This window comes from Lepisosteus platostomus, chromosome 8 (genome assembly GCF_059453375.1).
Source record: "Lepisosteus platostomus isolate fLepPlt1 chromosome 8, fLepPlt1.hap1, whole genome shotgun sequence".
In the NCBI taxonomy this organism is placed as follows: Eukaryota; Metazoa; Chordata; class Actinopteri; order Semionotiformes; family Lepisosteidae; genus Lepisosteus; species Lepisosteus platostomus.
The window spans coordinates 52,660,600-52,679,005 of record NC_142618.1 but is presented as its reverse complement, the minus strand read 5'-3'; the positions used below and the strand labels follow the sequence as shown (position 1 = coordinate 52,679,005).

General features: G+C 38.0%; 1 protein-coding gene across 1 annotated transcript; it reads left to right on the top strand.

Annotated features, from left to right (window-relative positions):
* The first annotated feature begins 1,622 nt into the window (after positions 1-1,622).
* kdsr (3-ketodihydrosphingosine reductase) lies at positions 1,623-16,269 on the top strand. The gene is made up of 10 exons (XM_088643908.1): positions 1,623-2,104; positions 3,935-4,024; positions 4,888-4,944; positions 5,336-5,401; positions 5,797-5,892; positions 7,535-7,726; positions 8,139-8,222; positions 9,388-9,471; positions 10,805-10,906; positions 11,527-16,269. Exons 1-10 carry the CDS (start codon positions 1,880-1,882, stop codon positions 11,644-11,646), a joined length of 1,116 nt encoding a protein of 371 aa, XP_088500034.1. The 5' UTR covers positions 1,623-1,879; the 3' UTR covers positions 11,647-16,269.
* Positions 16,270-18,406: the final 2,137 nt, after the last annotated feature.

Genomic DNA, 18,406 nt, shown 5'->3' with positions numbered 1-18,406 from the left:
TGTCTTTTGTCAATGTGTAGTTAGACATTGTAGTTTCATTATGGCTGACTGTTCCAATGAAAGACTTCCTTAGGCTCCCTGAATATAAGAATACAGATACTTGTATTTTAGAGGAATTAGTTTTTTAGACTGCACTTTATACTGACTCCCCATTTACGTACAGTAGATTAATTGCTCAGTGGGTTACAAGAGCTTCACCATTAAAGGCGGTGAGTCAACATTTTGATTTTTTTTTGTACAAAGAGGAACACCAAGGTAGTCTGTAAATGCCTTGAATAAGCAGTTCATTTTAAAAAACAGCAACCATTACACACCTTCGTTAATTTTAAGTAAAATGATTTGTATATCCCTACATTTTCTGGAAGTTATGTGACATTTTTCATGTGTATTTGAATGTATTCTCAGAGCTTTTAGCTTCCTTTCTATTATATAAAATATACAAATGTCATGTGAATATATCAAACATCTGATCTAAAGGGCTAATTTAGTTCATAGCCTTTGCATTTTTACAAATTAAAGGTTAAAGCACGAGAAACGATGAAACATCTGAGTTTTGATTTTGTTTTGTTTTTTAATTCAATAATTTTTAAATCAATTTTTAGCTTAAGAACTACAACTCTGGTTTTCACATATGTTGGCTAACCGATATCCTGTGGCATTTAAAAGGGGATATTCAAGCATTTTATAAACTCCTTCACAGTTCTTAAAGCTTTTCCAGTTCTGGTCAACATAACGGTAAGATACGATTCACGCATCTCAAGTTCTGCTCGGAGGTATCGATGCTTTCGGTTTGTATTAGTTTGACAATAATGCTCTAAAAATTATCATCAGAATACATTAGGAAGATGAATGTCCCTTTGCCGAGTGAATCAAACACGACATGGAAATTGGGCTGCCAAACGTGTCATTTTGCATAACCGGCCGATGATGTGTTACTAGTGTGGTAACTTGTCATGGCTCTGCAGTTCATGGAGAGATGTCCTTGACCTATTGAGGACCTATTGAGTAATTATTACCAGGACCCGCTCTTTACATGACATGTACTGCAACAAATCTACACTCAAAGTAGGGTGTGATTATTAGGAAGTATCTATTCTAAGCATGTATTCTCACGTGTTTTCTCGAAATTGGATAAAATGAACTGTATCACTTTTCTACAGTGAACAGGGGTTCTACTGCTGGTCACATCAAATGTCCAATATATTTTACATTAGACTTACAGTTAGTAATGGTAGCCCTGCACATGTTTCGCTTGAAACAAAAAACAACAAATAAAAAAGCCAGTTGTATTAATGAATTGCATGTGACCGGATGTTTCATGTTTGGTGCGTACTTCCGTACTTTTGGTGCGTACTTTTTACAAGTCCCCTAAAACCCGAACAGCCCGGTACAAGACTGGAACATCTGTCACCCCTACTCCTAAATTATCAGTTAGATATAGACATACATATTTGCATAGCAAAGCCACGTCCCAAAAAGTTGTAACCCAAGAAACTGTTGCATGTCGGGAGCTTTAGCCTCGGGCAGATGAATCCGATTCATCAGCCTCGCCGCCAGCCCGCCCATCTCACAATAAACTACATTTCCCGAAGGCCCCTGTCCCGTCGCCATAGCAGCCACATCCGCCGTACGGCGAAGTCAAAGTGCACAGTTCGTGTTGTTTTGGTTCCTGCAACCTTTGTCTGATTGAACGAGAGCTCGCAGGTTGCTGCATCCGCACCTGTGGAAAGCGTGCCGGGGGTGGGGGGGAAACAAAACCTGCTTGTAGCTCAGCTTGGTTAAAACCCCTCCCTTTGCCGAAGCCGCCTTTTCTCCTCCCCTTCGGTCGCGCAGAGCCGGCCCCTCTGGACTCGTCGCTCCTCCTGTGGGCCCGGTCAGCATGTCCGCATCCTCGGCGTGGGCCTGGCCTGGGCGGCAGCTGCAGGAGGAAGGCTGGAGCTCCGCGATCCCGGACTGGCTGCTCTTCGGCTCTTGGTGGCTACTCGTGCCGGTCATTATGCTGCTGGTGGTGGCCGCGTTCATCGTGGCCTTCGTGCTGCTGCTGTACATGGTGTCTCCCCTCATCAGCCCCAAGCCGCTGAAACTAAACGGGGCGCATGTCGTGGTAAGAAGCGTTTTGGGGGGCGAGAGAGAGAGAGAGAGAGAAAAAAAAAACCCCGAATACGGTTCATTACACTGTCTTGCCTCCTGTACACCTCAGTAGTTCAGCGCCCCGGGGTTCCAGTCATTTCCATGTCGACAGCGGGAGTTGACGCTTCAGGTGACGCGCAGTTTGCTTGCTTTGAAACGGCAGCAACACGCGAGGTTTTTTTTTAAAAAAAAGTTCTTTCCAAAACAAGGTCACGGTGAAAGTACACGCTGCGGATGAAAATTATTCAGTGCTCTGTCTGTATGTTGCAAATTAAATATCAGTGGTCATGAAAGCCAGAAGGTAAATCCAATTCTGTCTTTAATCGTATTTGGCCGTGCTCAGTTCATACCCTTTTCTCTTCTGCCTATGCGCAAGATGAGACCCCGCAGGCTTATTTTTGAATACTAACAGTAAATTATAAATAACGAATTATTTGTTGATACGCAACCACAATTTGTTCCTTAAATCAACGTGTATTGGCTTAACACGTCCCAGTTAAGAAGAGTATAGTACCGTGTATCTGAAACCGAGTACACTTTGTTAAAACGGTGGTGTCGAGTTAGCAAAACTGGCAAGATTATGAAGCAATTATGGATTGCTCCTTCAAGCGAGAAGATCTTTGTCACAGACTTCAGACAGTGTCTTTGAAAACTAAAAAAGGACCCAACAACAGTCAGTTGGTTACACCTTTTCAGTTCTTGTGAATAAAACCAGAAATGCAGTAGTTCTCACCTATTAAGCTGAAGCACACATTTGAAGTTTTTTTCTTTCCTTATAGTGTCAAACACGTTACTTTGTTATTTAATTACTACATCACAGACCCCCACTTGCCAGTCAAATCGATATACAGTAGTCAATTCTAAATATAAGAGTTTTTTTTTTTCTGGTGCCAGAACATCAGAGCCTAGGTGTATATCTTTTGAGTCCTCAGTACTAATAGAAATTCATCTTTTTTTGTCTGTCAGTTTTGGGCCTACACAGTTATTGATTATGATTAATAGCAATTGTTTTGTCCCAGTTTGCTGCCTGTACTGCAATAAGACACTGTAAATTCTACAGACTGTAGTTTAAGCTTCTTTTACAGTACTTTTCTTACGTTTTTTTTTCATATATGTATAACCATGGCTGAAAGCCATTTGGCAAGGGTCTCATAGCTAGAAAGCAATGCAGATGCATTTCTGTAAGCGAACTTTGAACTGAGGTATTGAGCAAACATTTTACATTATTGTACAGTTGAACTTTTCTACAGTAACTAAAAATCTAAATCTGTTCAGACACCTTTTTCCTTCTCAGTTCAATACAAGTTGACGTTTGGGCGTTCAGAAAATAGAAAACTTACTGAAAGCCGGTGAAATAAATTGAATTCTTAGGATGGGGGACATGGTTTGTGGTAGACAGTGCTACAGATTGTGTCATGACCATGACTTTGCTTAAAGTCAAATAACTACCAGCTGGGCAAAAGCTACCATTTCATAAATAAGAGTAATAGTTTTAATCGTTTTACTAAGTACATACCTACACACCTTACAAATCATGGCGTTCTGCATCCTGTTTTTATGTCATGACTCCACAAAGCTGTGCTCAAAAAGGGAGTGCTATTATTCAGAATTCAGTTTACATGATACAGATTTATTTACATCTATTGTAGTAGTTGGTCCTATGGTGTCAGGTTATTCTTATTTATGTGACCATAAATGTATATGGAATAACATATGTCTATGATTTTGTGAATTTTTATGTATTCAGATTTCTGTTGACCTGAGATGCCTTTCAGACTATGATACCTTTTTTTTTAATGAATAGGTTACAGGAGGCTCCAGTGGCATTGGCAAATGCATTGCGATTGAGTGTTACAAACAAGGAGCCTTTATTACTTTGGTGGCACGAGACGAGGTAAGTGCAACTCGGACTCTTGTATTACTGTTTCACAAGTGTACTCTGTAGTAAAGGGACATAAAAACAACTTTTTTTTGTAGTTTTCATTTTTTTGTTTTTTAAACGTGACGCACAAGAAAGTTTAGGGATATTGCCGGTGTTTATTGTGGGGTCTCTGGTTTCTGTTGTATAAAAAAGAATGTCAATTGTCAATGGAATGTTGTGCCAAGTATTATTTTTCTTTCATTACATCTAAGTCTTAGTCTTTTTCTTATGCCTTAGGTACCTTAAGTAAGCTGTATGCCAAAATGTAAAGTGGTTCACCTCCAGACATCTCTCTTTTTTTCCAAAGACTTTTTTTTGTCATTCAGTCTTTATATTTAGATCTGTAAAAAACATGAATGAAATTGAGTGGATAACACAAGGAAAGTTAGTCCAGTTGGAGATGAATAGCGGAGATCTTACAAGACCTGAGACTTGGATTCGTTTTGTTTGTGGTGCTGAAATGTGATCAGTCATTCAGAGGTCTGGTTTCAGTGGGTTGTTGGATCTTAGCTGAGGAGATGTGGGGAGAGCAGGGGCCTTATAACTATAGGAGGAGCAATGAAGGTGATTTCAAAGAAAGCCTTATTTTCCTGAGCTCGAAGGTGAAGTCACAACATGTTTCCTTCCTTTCAGCTTCCCTGGCCCAATTTACAGTCTGCTGAAAAAGTGTATTTATCTTGGACTAGCGAAGGCTTGTAACTATCCTCCAATAATTGACTTCAGCACAAGCCTCTTAGTTTCTGAGAAAAATAGCTATAATATGAAAATTATGCACTTTGGGGTTTTTTTTTTCCTCTATTGCTGAACTGCCCAATGTTTTCTTTTTGTTTTCTTAGAATAAACTGGTCCAGGCTAAGAAGGAGATTGAAAAATATGCCATTAATGACAAACAGGTATGAAATAACGAAAGATATTCAAGCATTTCTATTTGTTTTTCTGGTTTTGTGATTGTCAGGAGCAAGCAGTATGATATTGTTCCTTTTTTGGGAGCTTAATGTAGTGTCCAGAAAATCTGTGAATGGTAATCGCCAAATCATATGTGCTGTTGATCCAAGCGTGAGTTCAGCTTGTCAAGGCTTACTGCCTCCCACAGGTAATGTATTCTGTTTTGGGAAAAATAAATGGTTTGGAAGTGAGCTAAAAAAAGTACTACTTAAATTATCATAAGGACATTCCACAGAATGTTGCTGATAAAAATGGATTTCCACTTTTTTGTGATCTATAATTTGAAATAACATGTCTCCACCCAGCGCATTTAGGAGAGTGTTTTTTCTTCTCATACAGGTAGTGCTCTGCATATCTGTTGATGTTTCTAGGGACTATGGACAAGTGGAGAGCGTCATTAAGCAAGTAAGTTTGGTTGTCTGTGCTCTGATTTGGAGTGGGCTGAAGGAAACTAGTTTGGCTATGGATTTAGATTTCATTGTAGGTATTGTACTTGTTTTTCTTGGGCAATATTAAAACCCTAAAACTGATTCATGTGGTGAAATAAAATTAAAAAAAACCTAGAGCATGTTCATAATGGAAGAAATTTCTTTTTAGAGCTTTGTGAGATGACAACTTTAGTTCTGTTAATGTTATTGCAGCTAATTTATATGAAGTCTGTATGTAAATGGGGTCTTGAAATGCAGTGCAATCATTTTTAATAATATTCTACTGAAAATGTTCAGCTTAAATAAAAAGCTTCTAGTTCTGACAACGCTGCTGCGCAAAGCTCAGTTACTGACCATCAAGCCACCCTCCAGGCTCAGGAGAAGCTGGGGCCTGTGGACATGCTGGTCAACTGTGCAGGGATCTCAGTGGCAGCCAAGTTTGAAGAGGTTGAAGTGGACCGCTTCAAAGTAAGTCTATTAGGCAGAAAAATGACCGGATGCTTTGTAGTTTTTTCTCTGGTATGTTCCAGTTATACTAACTCCAAACTAAGTGCCTGTTAACTTTGTAGAAATATATTTACGTGATGAATATATGCACTTCTGTTCTGTTTTCCTTGTTAGGGTTAGACCTTGCTAGGCTGGCTTCTCTAATACGTTCGGAACAAATTATTTTGCGGAGAAAGAGGTTTTAAAAATATCCCTGAGTGTTTTCCGATAGTTTATAACTGCCCACAATACATTTGCTCAATACCTTTCTGCAGTAGGTTGTATTACATTTGACTGAGTTGTGAGTGCATGCTTTTAATTGCTTTAAAGTGTTATATAAAGCACCGTACAGTAAAACCGAAAGTTACAGAGAAGTTGCTTTACTTGACGTGACAAACTGTGGATCTCTGCAGAGGGGTGATTACCAGTTATACCAGTTTTAGCTCTCGCTCCTGCTATACTGATAAAATAGATGGATGGCAGTTCCTTAATATGTTTAGTTGCAAACACAAATTATCCTCCCCTTTCTCCCAACAGTGGAGTGTGTTAAAGTGCAATAAACATTGATACTGTATTCAAACTATTCAAATTCAAACTATATTTGACTATACTTATTTGGAATGTTGCATGCTAATGGACTAGAAATCATAAAACTTTAGAGTAAATATCATTGTCAAATTCACTTGAATGAATTTACGGCACAGGATAGATCAAGAAATAACGCTGTTGGGGATGATGTTGATACTAAGGCCTGCAGCCATGGGATCATTTCTTGTGTACCTTTTCGCAACTTATTTTTCTTTGTATGACTTCAGAATTTGAAGTTATTTTTTTTACTAGTAGTGTAGTATAAATAACAAAATTGTCACCATGTATACACCACCCATACCAGCCAGACTCTCCTTATTGTCTCCTTATGTGTCTCCCTCCCTACACTTTCCTGTATATAATTCCTATGCCTTATCCTTGTGTATGTACGCCCCCTCTGTGTCGGACCTCATATCCAGTGTTGCAGTCTGACATTGATGAACCAGCAGGTGGCATACTTTCCATGATATAAAATTCCAGATCATTGCTCCAGCTAGTGGAGTTGTTTTTTTACAGTCCTTTGCAGTTTTCTTCTCATGACATGTAAAAATTGACTTATGTTGATAGTGTTACCAGCACAAGAGGGTGTCCCACCATGTCCCACCCATGCACACACACCAAGTCTCTGGTATTAATTTCCTATGGTTTGGCTTGTTGACTGATCTGCAGAATCTCGTGATTCTCAAATATGATAAAAGGTCAGAAGGAGGTTCCATGCAACATAAAGGACTATATATACAGTGCATACATTCATTCTCTTAAGTTTTCCTTATTTTTATTAAGTGTGTATTTTCATCAATTTGTATTCTACTAAAATGGTTTTTCTAATATTAAATGATCAATTAGCATGAAGTTTTAAGAGGCCTTGTTTTGCGTCACAGGTCTCTTTCCTCCTTTCTTTCTAAAGTTTCCTTTCTGAGCAGTATAAGAAATGTTGGAAAAACCACAGAAAGGTGATATTTATTTAAAAAACTGTTTTAAGTTCCGTCACTGTGGCTGGGGTTGAACACTGACCTGGTTTCATTCCTTCTGACAGAGGCTGATGGAGGTGAACTACCTGGGCAGTGTGTATCCCACCAGGGCTGTCATGAACACCATGAAGGAGCGCAGGGTGGGGCGCATCGTGTTTGTGTCTTCACAGGCGGGGCAGGTCGGCCTGTTCGGGTACACTGCTTACTCTCCTTCCAAGTTTGCTCTGCGGGGGCTGGCAGAGGCCCTGCAGATGGAGGTAGGACATAGGCAATGTTCATGTGGTGTCGTTAGTTACGAGTCTCTGCATTGTGGCCTTCTGATTTATACGTCTTTCTTCTGTCTGTCCTCATGCCTGGAATTACAGCTGAACATAAGATTAAAGCTCTCTGAAACTGCCATCTTTTTACCTTTTTATATTAGGCCCTTAATGGTACATAATATCAACAAATAATCTTTGGTAGTAAATCCATGCTAACAGTGCTAAAAATGAGGTTTAGAATCATTATACGTGAAAGGATGTAAGCCTGAATGTGCCATTAACTGCTCATTTTTCCTGTGAGTTTTTGCTGTATTTCTTTCCTATTAGACAGGGAAAGGTCACATAGGAAGCTGCTGGAATTACTCACTTTTTAGTGAAATGGTCTTGAGAGTTCCTTCCTTTTTTGCAGGTGAAGCCATATAATATTTATTTGACAGTCGTATATCCACCCGACACTGACACTCCTGGCCTTGCAGAAGAGAATAAAACAAAGGTAATCTGGTTTGGGTATGCCAGTGTCTTTATTTTATTTCATGGTTCACAAAGCTAAATGTCATTTAATAGCATTCACCTTTTTGATAGATCGTCGAAACGTTTACATTTATTGAATGTTTATAGTAAGGTAAGATGAATATCCCAATTACTTATAAAACTTTCACCTGATGTCTAGACTTTCTATCGCTAACTTCATTTATAAAAAGTCTCATTCTGTATCTAGAAGCATCTTGAAACAGCCATTGTGCCTTCAGGTCAGAAAGCTGCACTAATATGTTGTTCGAAGATAAAGAACTAGAAAATTGGATGTCTAGTGCCTTAACCAGCAGTTTCTGAAAGCAAATCGTATCCTGAAGCCAAGAGATCACCAGATGAATAAAGGCTGTGGCACTCGCTGTTCGGTGTTCAGGACACAGGACAGTTGCAGAACTATTCATGCATTCCCAGGATTGGGTGTGTTCATACCTTTGGCTTCCTGTACAGCAGTGACCTCACTGCTTGCAGAGTTACCAGTAAGAGCTGTAGTGGTCCTCCTGCTGATGCTTTACTGTTACTTTAAAACAAATGGAACCTTAGAACAACCGATTCTCAAAAGATAGTAAGTGGGGGACAACAGCAAGTTAATTTAAAAAAAAAGGAAATTACCACACTAATGTGGTATAATAAGTAAAGCCAAATAAACAGGTGTAAATTAATTTCCTAGTTGTGTTGTTTTTGTAAGTTTGGAAAAATACATTATTTTTTATCTTTTAGGGAAACTGCAGAAGGTATAAAGTATAGTAAAACAAAGCAGAAATGCAGAAATGAAAAAAAGAAAAAGAGGAGGATTATTTCATATTCTTCTCAGCTGGAGTTTCCATATGATTGCTTAATGTTTGAATGTTTATCCAGACGGTCTATTGCATTTTTAATATACGGTCTTTTTGTTGCTTTTCATTTTAAAACAAACAGCAGGCTTTGAGCAGGGTGAAAATGCATCCTTCAATAAAAAGTCTTGGTCAGAGTATTCAGCTAGGTCAGTCTGTCAGCTATCTTCCATCATTTATGGACCTTTACCTTCTGTGATGTGTGTGTTTAATGTGTGAGGGAGAACAATGTTGCATAAAATGGCCAAAGTACACTAAATCTAGAGCATGTCCATGCCTCTGTTTTTCTTTTTTTAGCCTTTAGAAACCAAGATGATCTCTGAAACATCTGGCATTTGTCAGCCCGAGCAAGTTGCTAAAATTGTCGTTAAAGATGCTGTGGTAAGAAATGTGATAAAACACTTATTTAATTTTTTATTGTAGTATCATCTAGACATGTATGAAAAGAAGTATATTTTTTGAAATGTTAAAAGTTAGCTTGAATAAAGAGAATAAGATATTGTCATTGTATCATTATTATATTTTAACACGATTTTAATCTGCAGTGCAAAACTGGAATTCCTATACAGTCTCTTTCGTATTGGTTTGATTGTAATATGCAAAGGATGTTGTTTTAGGTTTTGTAGCTTTAAGTATATACTCGGCTTCTGTTGTGTGTTTTTGTTTTCCCATTCTTTCACTTTAAACAACTGAAATGTGCTCAGATGGTAGCATTGAGTCGGTGGCCACAAACCCATTCTTTGTGACCATGGCTTCCTTTAGACTCCAACTATATAATTGCAATTAAATGTAGACATACAGACAGTTATCAACATGGTTGTAGATTTGATAAGCATGTGTGGGCATCTGTGTAGAGTGAGAATTGTTTCCTAAGTGTCAATTGCAGCTGCTTGATATTCATACCTTGGTAATAGAAAAGGAAAGTCTTGGCCTCTTCGTTTAGTCTTGAATTCCCACACATCGAAAGTATTAGTTAAGAGCTCCATGTCAGGCCATGGTTTACTAAGTGAATGCATTTATCTTCAGCTGTCCTCTTTTATTTCTGAGGCCTCCTGACATTAGCTGTCTTTAGTTATTATTAGTGAATTTCTGTTAATTCGGTTTAATTTTAGGTTTTTAGCAGGAGTAATAAGTATCAGGGACCTGAAAAACTAGGTCTAAAGACCAGTTGATTCTCCATCACCTTGACAATGGAGAAGAGCAATCAACCTTGTTAAGTGTTGGGAGTTGCGGAGTTTCTAGTTCTTGCCAACAGCAGTATCTGCTAGTGCCACCGAGTTTAGTTCAGTTGACCTTTGGCATTGACATTTCCTGTATAATACAAAGCTAAAATGTAAGTGAGTGGTTGATTCCAGATCCATTAATTATTTTTCGATGAATTCTATAATTCTATACTATTTCATTATTTTTCAGAAAAAACAGAACTGCTGAGATGTTGTTCTTTTGAGTGCTGTATTTTTCTTTAAGCTTGTGCAGCACTGTAAAACCTTATAAATGAGTAAATCTGTATATAATCATTGTTTGTGTAGGTATCGGGAAATACAAGACATTGCAAAGATGTGTGATTGCATTTTGTTTAAATGCTGCAAGGCTTGATATTACTTTCAGCAAAAACTATTACTATTACTAAAACTATTAAAGAAGTGAGAGAAACATGTATTTTAAGTGAATTGTAAAAGAAATCAAATTACTTCTAATGTTTTCGTTTTTATAGCAAGGGAACTTTAACAGCTCTGTGGGACCAGATGGTTACATGCTGTCCGCACTGACCTGTGGAATGTCACCTGTCACTTCCATTACAGAAGGCCTTCAACAGGTGTAGTATCTCATGTGATTGGAAATGTGCATAGTTTGTATTTGCATTACTTTGATCAATATCATTTACAAAAAGTAGACTCTGCAAAAGCCTCTTCTGCTTGCCACTGAGTACAGTTTTCTGAGCTGCAAGAAGTTAACCCAGTACATGTTCAACTAAAAGGGTCTGTTGCTGTTGGAAATAAGACAACAGTTTAATTGTCTTTGCATATATATTTTCATCTAGCTTTTTTTTTGCTGTCTTTGAAATCGGCAGTATCAAACTCAGTTCCAGAGGCTCTGGTGTGTTGTGTGTTTTTGGTTTCAACTGTGTTCTCAGTTAATAGTTCTTAAATTATGAAATTAGCTGCATAATTGTAGTACAAATATCAATTAGAATAAATAGTTATTTGCTTATCAATCAGTCAAATTGTACGTCTTGTATGCTAAACTTCAAAAAACCTTAAGAAAATATTATATGTGGATATATTAGAAAATAATTACCTTAATTGTGTGATAAGACTCCTCAGGTTGAATTAAAAAACCATAAGACACAAGGCCCTTGAGGAACAGTTTGAGACTCCTAGCTTAAATAAAAACCCTTCACTGTCTTAGAAAAAAACACTTTCTTCTCTTGTGCAGATTGTTACTATGGGCCTATTCCGGACGATTGCCTTATTCTACCTGGGGAGCTTTGACAGTATCGTCCGTCGCTGCATGATGCAAAGAGAGCAGTCAAAGAGCGCAGACAAGAGTGAATAGCTTCACTTGCTGCGGCAAGCCCTTCTCAGCAAAGCCATTTCAGAGCCAGAAGAATTAGATGTGACTACTTTGACCTGCCCCAGAGATGCCCAAGACTGAGCAGAGAGATCTGTGAGGTGCATGGTGTTATGTACAAGTCAGACAAACTGGGAACATGGGGATTTATAGCACTTAATCTGGAAGTGGTATTATCGCACAAAGATGCAAATGTTATTTAGAAGAAAAATGTCATTATACACCAAGATAAACCTTTACCATAGGGCTGCAGTAAGGAGATTTTACTATTCTGTCTTTATTCCCCATGTGATGGATTGCAATCAGTTTATTCACGTGGAGAATAAAGCAGTTTGTTCTCTGAATTTTGCAAGGTAGTTATGGCAGTTGTTTTAATGTCACTCTTGTGTGCTTAATTTTTATGTTTATTCATAAATTAAATTTAGCACCTTGTCAACCTCTTTTTTGCCTGACTCAACGCCATAAACTGGTCTAAAGTACAGTATTTTCACTACTTTTCCCTACAGCAGACATTTGGTAAATTATCATTTTTGTGAGTTAACATTTTATATCTAGTATGTTTCAAATTTAAAGGGGGAAGCCATGCTGTATTGAATAAATAATCTATAAGGTTCTACCTGATGAAGGAGAAAAACAAGTTGAGATGTATAGAATTTGTTTTACTTTGGAAAGTGGCCGGAGAAGTTGTTTTCAATTGGAGGCAGAGTCTTGCTCTGTAGAAATTAAATCTCAGTTTTGGCATTAATTTATGGTTCGGCAGAATGCTTTCTTTCCTTTCCAAATGATTTTGTTTCACGGGACCCATCTTTTTACCACACACACATTATCACTAAACTTTTTCATCCCCTTAAATCGGTTTGGGGCTGATGCTAAACATTAGTTTTTATAACCAAGTTTGCTGCTTTGCCTCAAGCAGACAGGCTTAAAAGACGAGCACAATACTCATGTGATATTATGATGATTGAATGATATTACCTAGTACACTAAGCCTTGCCATAACCACATACACAGTTAAAATTGCCGAAAATTAGCTGAGCAAAGGCATTCCTTTATTTGATTGTGTTCTCAGTATCCTTTTTGTTGTTTCCTTTTATGGTTTCAATCCTAAGCTGTCCTGTTTAGCAGGCACCTCAACCCTTTTTACAGCTCAAGGATTCCTTTTGTGAATTTCTGGCTGTAGTAGCTTTAATCCTGTTTTCTTGTGTTCCTTAATTAATCAGTTACCTGTTCAAACCACTATACCCACATGACAGTTCTCATGTAGCTCTTTATTTAGTTCACTGGCTGTGGCCCTTGGGGGCTTTTTGCTGTACTTACATATTGTTCTTCATGCATGACTTTTCTTTTCCATGGTAAGAAGCCACTGAGCTAATATGCTTGTTCCAGGTAACTGGGATATGGCTGTTTTCAGGGACCAATGCGACTGCCCTGAAATGTGTGTACATATGGTCACTGAGAATGTGAAAGTGATTTGCTTTAGTTTTAACTTTTGTTTAACTGCATAACTTGCTACGCTTTGAAAGAGGCATCTCATCACAAGTAACAAGATTTAACTCGCTAAGTAAGTCATTCATTGCTTGTATGGATGGATTACGGTATCCATGGAAACAACGTTAAAAAAAATCTTGTATAGGATATAATTGGATACAATATCTTTAGAACTGGGTTTCATGCTTGAAATTCGCAGATGAGAGTACTGTTGATTCAGACCAAAGATCCCAGGGTTCTGCGATTTCTAGTGTTAAGCAGATACAGAAGCATGATGGGCTTCTTCACCGGTGACGTGTGAATGATAGTTCGCCAGGCTCCTGACCACATGACCACGTTTTATAGGAAGTGTGGTGAGAAACACCCACTGTACCACAAAGACGAAAAAGCACGTGGCACAGACTTTTTAGCAAAGACTCTTATTGGAGAATAAGTAAATAAGTAGTTGCACTGTATTTCCTGAAAAAAAATGTAAGAGAAATGCTTTGTTGGGTTTTTCATACCAATTTGACATTTGCCATTGCAATGCCAGGTGAAATCTGATAAAAGCATCCCCTTTAAGATGCATGAATTTAAAGTTATAACCATTCACTGCAGGAGAAAGCAGTGCTTTGCTTTTAATTATTCTCTGTCTCCTTTTATTATGCATTTTTTTCCCAAAATAAAAAAGGACCCAGTAACAAGTTTAGGAAATAGTTGCAGTGAGAACACGAGTGGGCTGTAGTTGAGGTACACATACAAACAAACTCCCAACCATCACTGCATCATCTGATGTTTCTATTTCACACTAAACCTTCAAGTTAAAAACTGTATGTGGCAGTGAGTTAAAATGTACATATCTCTCATTTCAAACATTCTTCTGACTTCACATCCCTTAAACACAGAACTGTCTTCACCCACATCTTATAAAAATGAAAGTATTCTTGATACTAAATTCAGAAAATAGAAACTGTTGTGAATTTGCATTAGAGTGCTGCAGAGCAATGAAAGTTATGGAGCAGTGAACTTGAGCTTTACGGTTTCCTCACGCAGTGAAAAAGTTAATGGGTTTCTGTTGCAGTGATACTGAACAGCCTCGTTATTATAAGTAGCACTGAAAGAAAAAAACATGAAAGGCAGAGTCCTAGATATTCCTTGCAAAAGACATGAAAGGTATTTGATATAGAACCATGTGGCAGACTTGGTAGAAAGATTTTTGCTTTTATGTCCCAACCAGTGGCCTGTAATACAGGGGGAGGAGGCCTTGTGTTTGTGCATGTAGCACACTTACTGGCAATGGTCAGTCATCTTTTTTCCCTGTATAATGGTGTGTGTATTTTGCATTTGCTTTAAAGTGGTAATCAAAGCTGCGCTTTATGGCATTTGTATTTCTGTAATATTGGTGAACTAAGTAAAAGTAGATATTAGGCTTACTGGGTATGCTTTAGTGTTGAAGGTAACAAAGAAAAAAAACAGTATTTTTAGTGTGCATTTGTAAGTGCAGTGATTTCCTTAACTCCGTTTGTGCCCACGATCAAACCAGCGGGAATTGTGAATTATTGTTACTGTGTGCAAAGTGTCATCCAATAATGCCACCAGGGGAAACTGCACTTTTTGAAGGAGGTCTGCGTTGCCTTCTGTGACTCAGAACAGCATCCCAGCAAATACTGAATTTGTGTCTCTATTAGTGTGAAAAGTTGCAATTATGGGAAAGCACCTGTGTATTGAGCATTTGTCTTTCAGGTTTTGTACCTTGAATGCCCTTGCAGAAGCAAAGAGTTCAAAAACCTGGCTTGACAGTCTAGCATTTTCCCATTGCTGACATTATATCTATTGTATATGTACTTTAATGGAGCAGACTAATGAAGCCATGTTTCCTGTAAAACTACCAGGTTGCCTAGTAGATCTGAAAATACAAAAAGGTTGTTTACCATGGAGACACAAATACTGTTCATTTTTTTTGTAATTAGTAAAACTACAAATGTTCCACAAAGTTGAAGCACTGCATTGTATGTAGTGAGAGCCAAGTGTGACTCGCAGGTTCGAGTTCTGATTGCACTAATCATGTAGGGGTACTCAGGAACTACTGTAGTATCCTAGGTCTTCCTATGGCTTAGTGAGGAGGGATCCTGCGGGATATCATCACAATTCTGCCGTGATCACTTCGTGCTGGGTCTCCTGCCTGATAGAGCTCGGTTCTGCACAGCCGACTGTCTGCAAGGCCAAGGAAGGAACTCGCGCCTGTGCAGGATCTAGAGATGTACACCCATAATTAAACCTTGCTTTTCAGTAAGATCCTACAAGAGCAACCATGAATCTGTATAAGCATAGGAGGTTTTTTATAAATTGATTTTCTCAATGCCAAAATGGAAGGAAAAAAAAAACAGTCAACACATACAGTTTGGATTTTGCTGCTTTGTTCATTTAGAATTAGTTTGTAATTAAGCCAAGGACTCGTTGACCTGTTCCAAGCCTTAAGGACTAACTGCAAATAATATTATAACAGAATGGGTTGATCCACAAAAGAGTGTTATGTTGTCTAATCTGCTTTGTTAAGCCCTTTTACTCCTTTTTGTACCAATTGCCTTAAACCAACCAGAGAATGAAAATGAGAACAGACAAAGTTTGTAATGACGTTCTCATTTGACTTTGGTTTGAGGCATGGTCCAGCTCAAGATTGTGGGTGTGTGAAGGTAATTGTCATATTTGTGGTTATTGTATTTTTCAAATGTTTCTCATGCTTATGTCCTATGATTAAATAATGGCAGTTTGTTTTACAGTGCTTTCTTAATATGTAGCATATTAAAATCAGTTTTTGTTAAACTGTTTTCAGCTATGCAAATCAAGCCAATATACTTATGTAAGGTGTTTGATACTTGCCCTTACCCTGCTAAGCACTGTTGTCAGCTTTACAGAAGTCTGTTAAAGTTTCATATTCCTTTTAAATTTTAGCCAGAGTAATAAACAATTGTAAGAAAGGCAAAAGGAACATGACCAGAATACACTTACTTAGTGCTATTCTTCTACTGTTTCCACAAACTTGTGTAAGAATTTCACTATATGTGCTGTTTAAGGAGAAAAGAAAAGGTATTGTCTGTCTTATTTTCTTACATTAAAAACAAATTTTGGGGAAAATCACAACTTTGTTTATGGTTTTATTCTCATTGGTTTATTTAAGAATCCCAAGACAATGTAAAAGCCTCTGTATGGACAGGATATTTTGCTGCCTTGAAATTACTTTCTGCTTTTCACTTTTCATGCAGTGACAGCTTTTAATAAATTAAAGTAACAGTTTTCTGGCTGGGTATGTTACTGGCCAGCTGCTACCAGGATTCCCCTAGTAGTGACACATGCAGTGATAATAGGAGTGCCTCTGATGTAGTGTCAGAGCATTAGACTGCTGGTGTCATCTGTGCTTTCTATCTAACTTCACCACTTGCAAATCTGTAGCCAGAGAAAGTGAAAGATGTGTTTCTCCTGCAAAAGGCACTGATTATCCTGTAAGACACTATAGAGCTTCTAGTGTATTAGAAGATTTTCTAACACTTTGGTATGCCAGGGGTTTAAGACTGCAGAACCTACAGTAATTCTCCTTGTACATGAGTTGTAGCTGTAACACAATTTACTTACCAGTAAGAAACTCACAAGAATCATGTATGCCAAGACTTTAAAATAAAATATGCTTAGGTGTATTTGTTGTTCTACCAACATTTAAGTTAATGTTCACTTTCTCTTAAGGGGGCGGTATTGTCCTGATTCTGGCAGCCAGGTGCTACAATTAAACTGAGCTGGATACTACATCTAGTATCACAGGGTGAAATACTGGCTCCCTGGAGTCAATGCTGATGTTGTAGAATTTGGAATGGATAGAGTTGTGTAGGAGATCCTCCTGTGTGCTTTTGAATAAGTGAGCAGAGCCAGTTTACTTGTCTACAGCGCCTTTCAAAATCATTCACTACCGTCTACTTCCTGTTTTGTTTAATTACAAGTTATGTATACACGTTTTTGTGAAGTTTATATTTTTTATTACATTGCAGCAGTAGCGTATTCATAACACTCTTGTCATCCATGTACTGTTGCTGGAGCTTTGTGTATGGATGCTAAAAAGCAGTTCTACATGCAGAATGGAAAGTTATTCATCTGCTGTTCACTTAAAATGGTGAACAAATGGTGTAAAACGAAATCTGATTTACAAACACTTGGAAAACATTGTTCCTGTTTTTTGTTTTGTTAAAATTAACATCACTTACGCATAAAATACTAATAATAATTCAAATAAAATACCACTTCATACACCATGGTTTCCATGGCTTCGTGTTCTGCTGGGGTTGGTCTACATTCTGGAGTACAGTTCTGAATCATTTAATTATTATTAAATTGGAAAAGTCGTCATTTACGTTCAGGCGTAAAAAGTGATATTTAATATCGGACCAATGTGTTTTCAATAGTGACTGCCATTCTATTGAAATCAAGTTCCAGTTCAAATTATGGAATTAAAGAAAATATTTGATATTTAAGATCAGCTCACCCATTGATTTTATCGAAATAATGCATTTGGTTTTTAGGTGGTAGTGTTGCACATACAGTACCCTGAAAATGGTATTTCCTGAGGTCCTCCTGGCCTGGTGCAGTAGTTAGAATTACTGCCCCGCAACACTGGAGCCCTAGGTTCAATTATAGACCTATCTGGGTGGAGTCTGCATGTTCTCCCCCATGTTCACCTGAGTTTCTTTTGGGTGCTCCTGTTAACAGTCCAAAGACATGCTGGTGCATTCATTGGCTTCTGTCAAAAAAAAAAATTGGCCTTGGTGCAAGCGTGTGTATTTGTGTCTGTGTGTTCCAGGCATAAGCTCCGAGCCTCTGTGACTCAGAATTGGATAAGCAGTTATTGAAAGACATGTGCTCTTGACCCCATTTGCAGCCTGTACTATTTGTGCAACCAGAATAGTTTTGGTTGAAACATTCTGAAGAAAGTCTCCAGCTTTCCTGGCTTTTATTACTATAGGCACATTAGAAATTAATTGCCTTTTGAGGAAGAAAGATTTCAAACTCCCCCCATAGTCTCATTTGTTATTATAATCTAAACACACAAACTAGTAGGAAAAAGACTTCCTTCACCCTTGTCTTTCAATGACTTTACTCTCTGTACAGTTTCATGAAGGGAAAAGTGTAAGTGACCCAGCCACAAAGGATAAAGATATCTCTTCTCTTAATCTTGTTTTCCACTCACATCTACCCTTTCAGGGATTTTGTCAGATGCACGGTAAAATAATCTGGT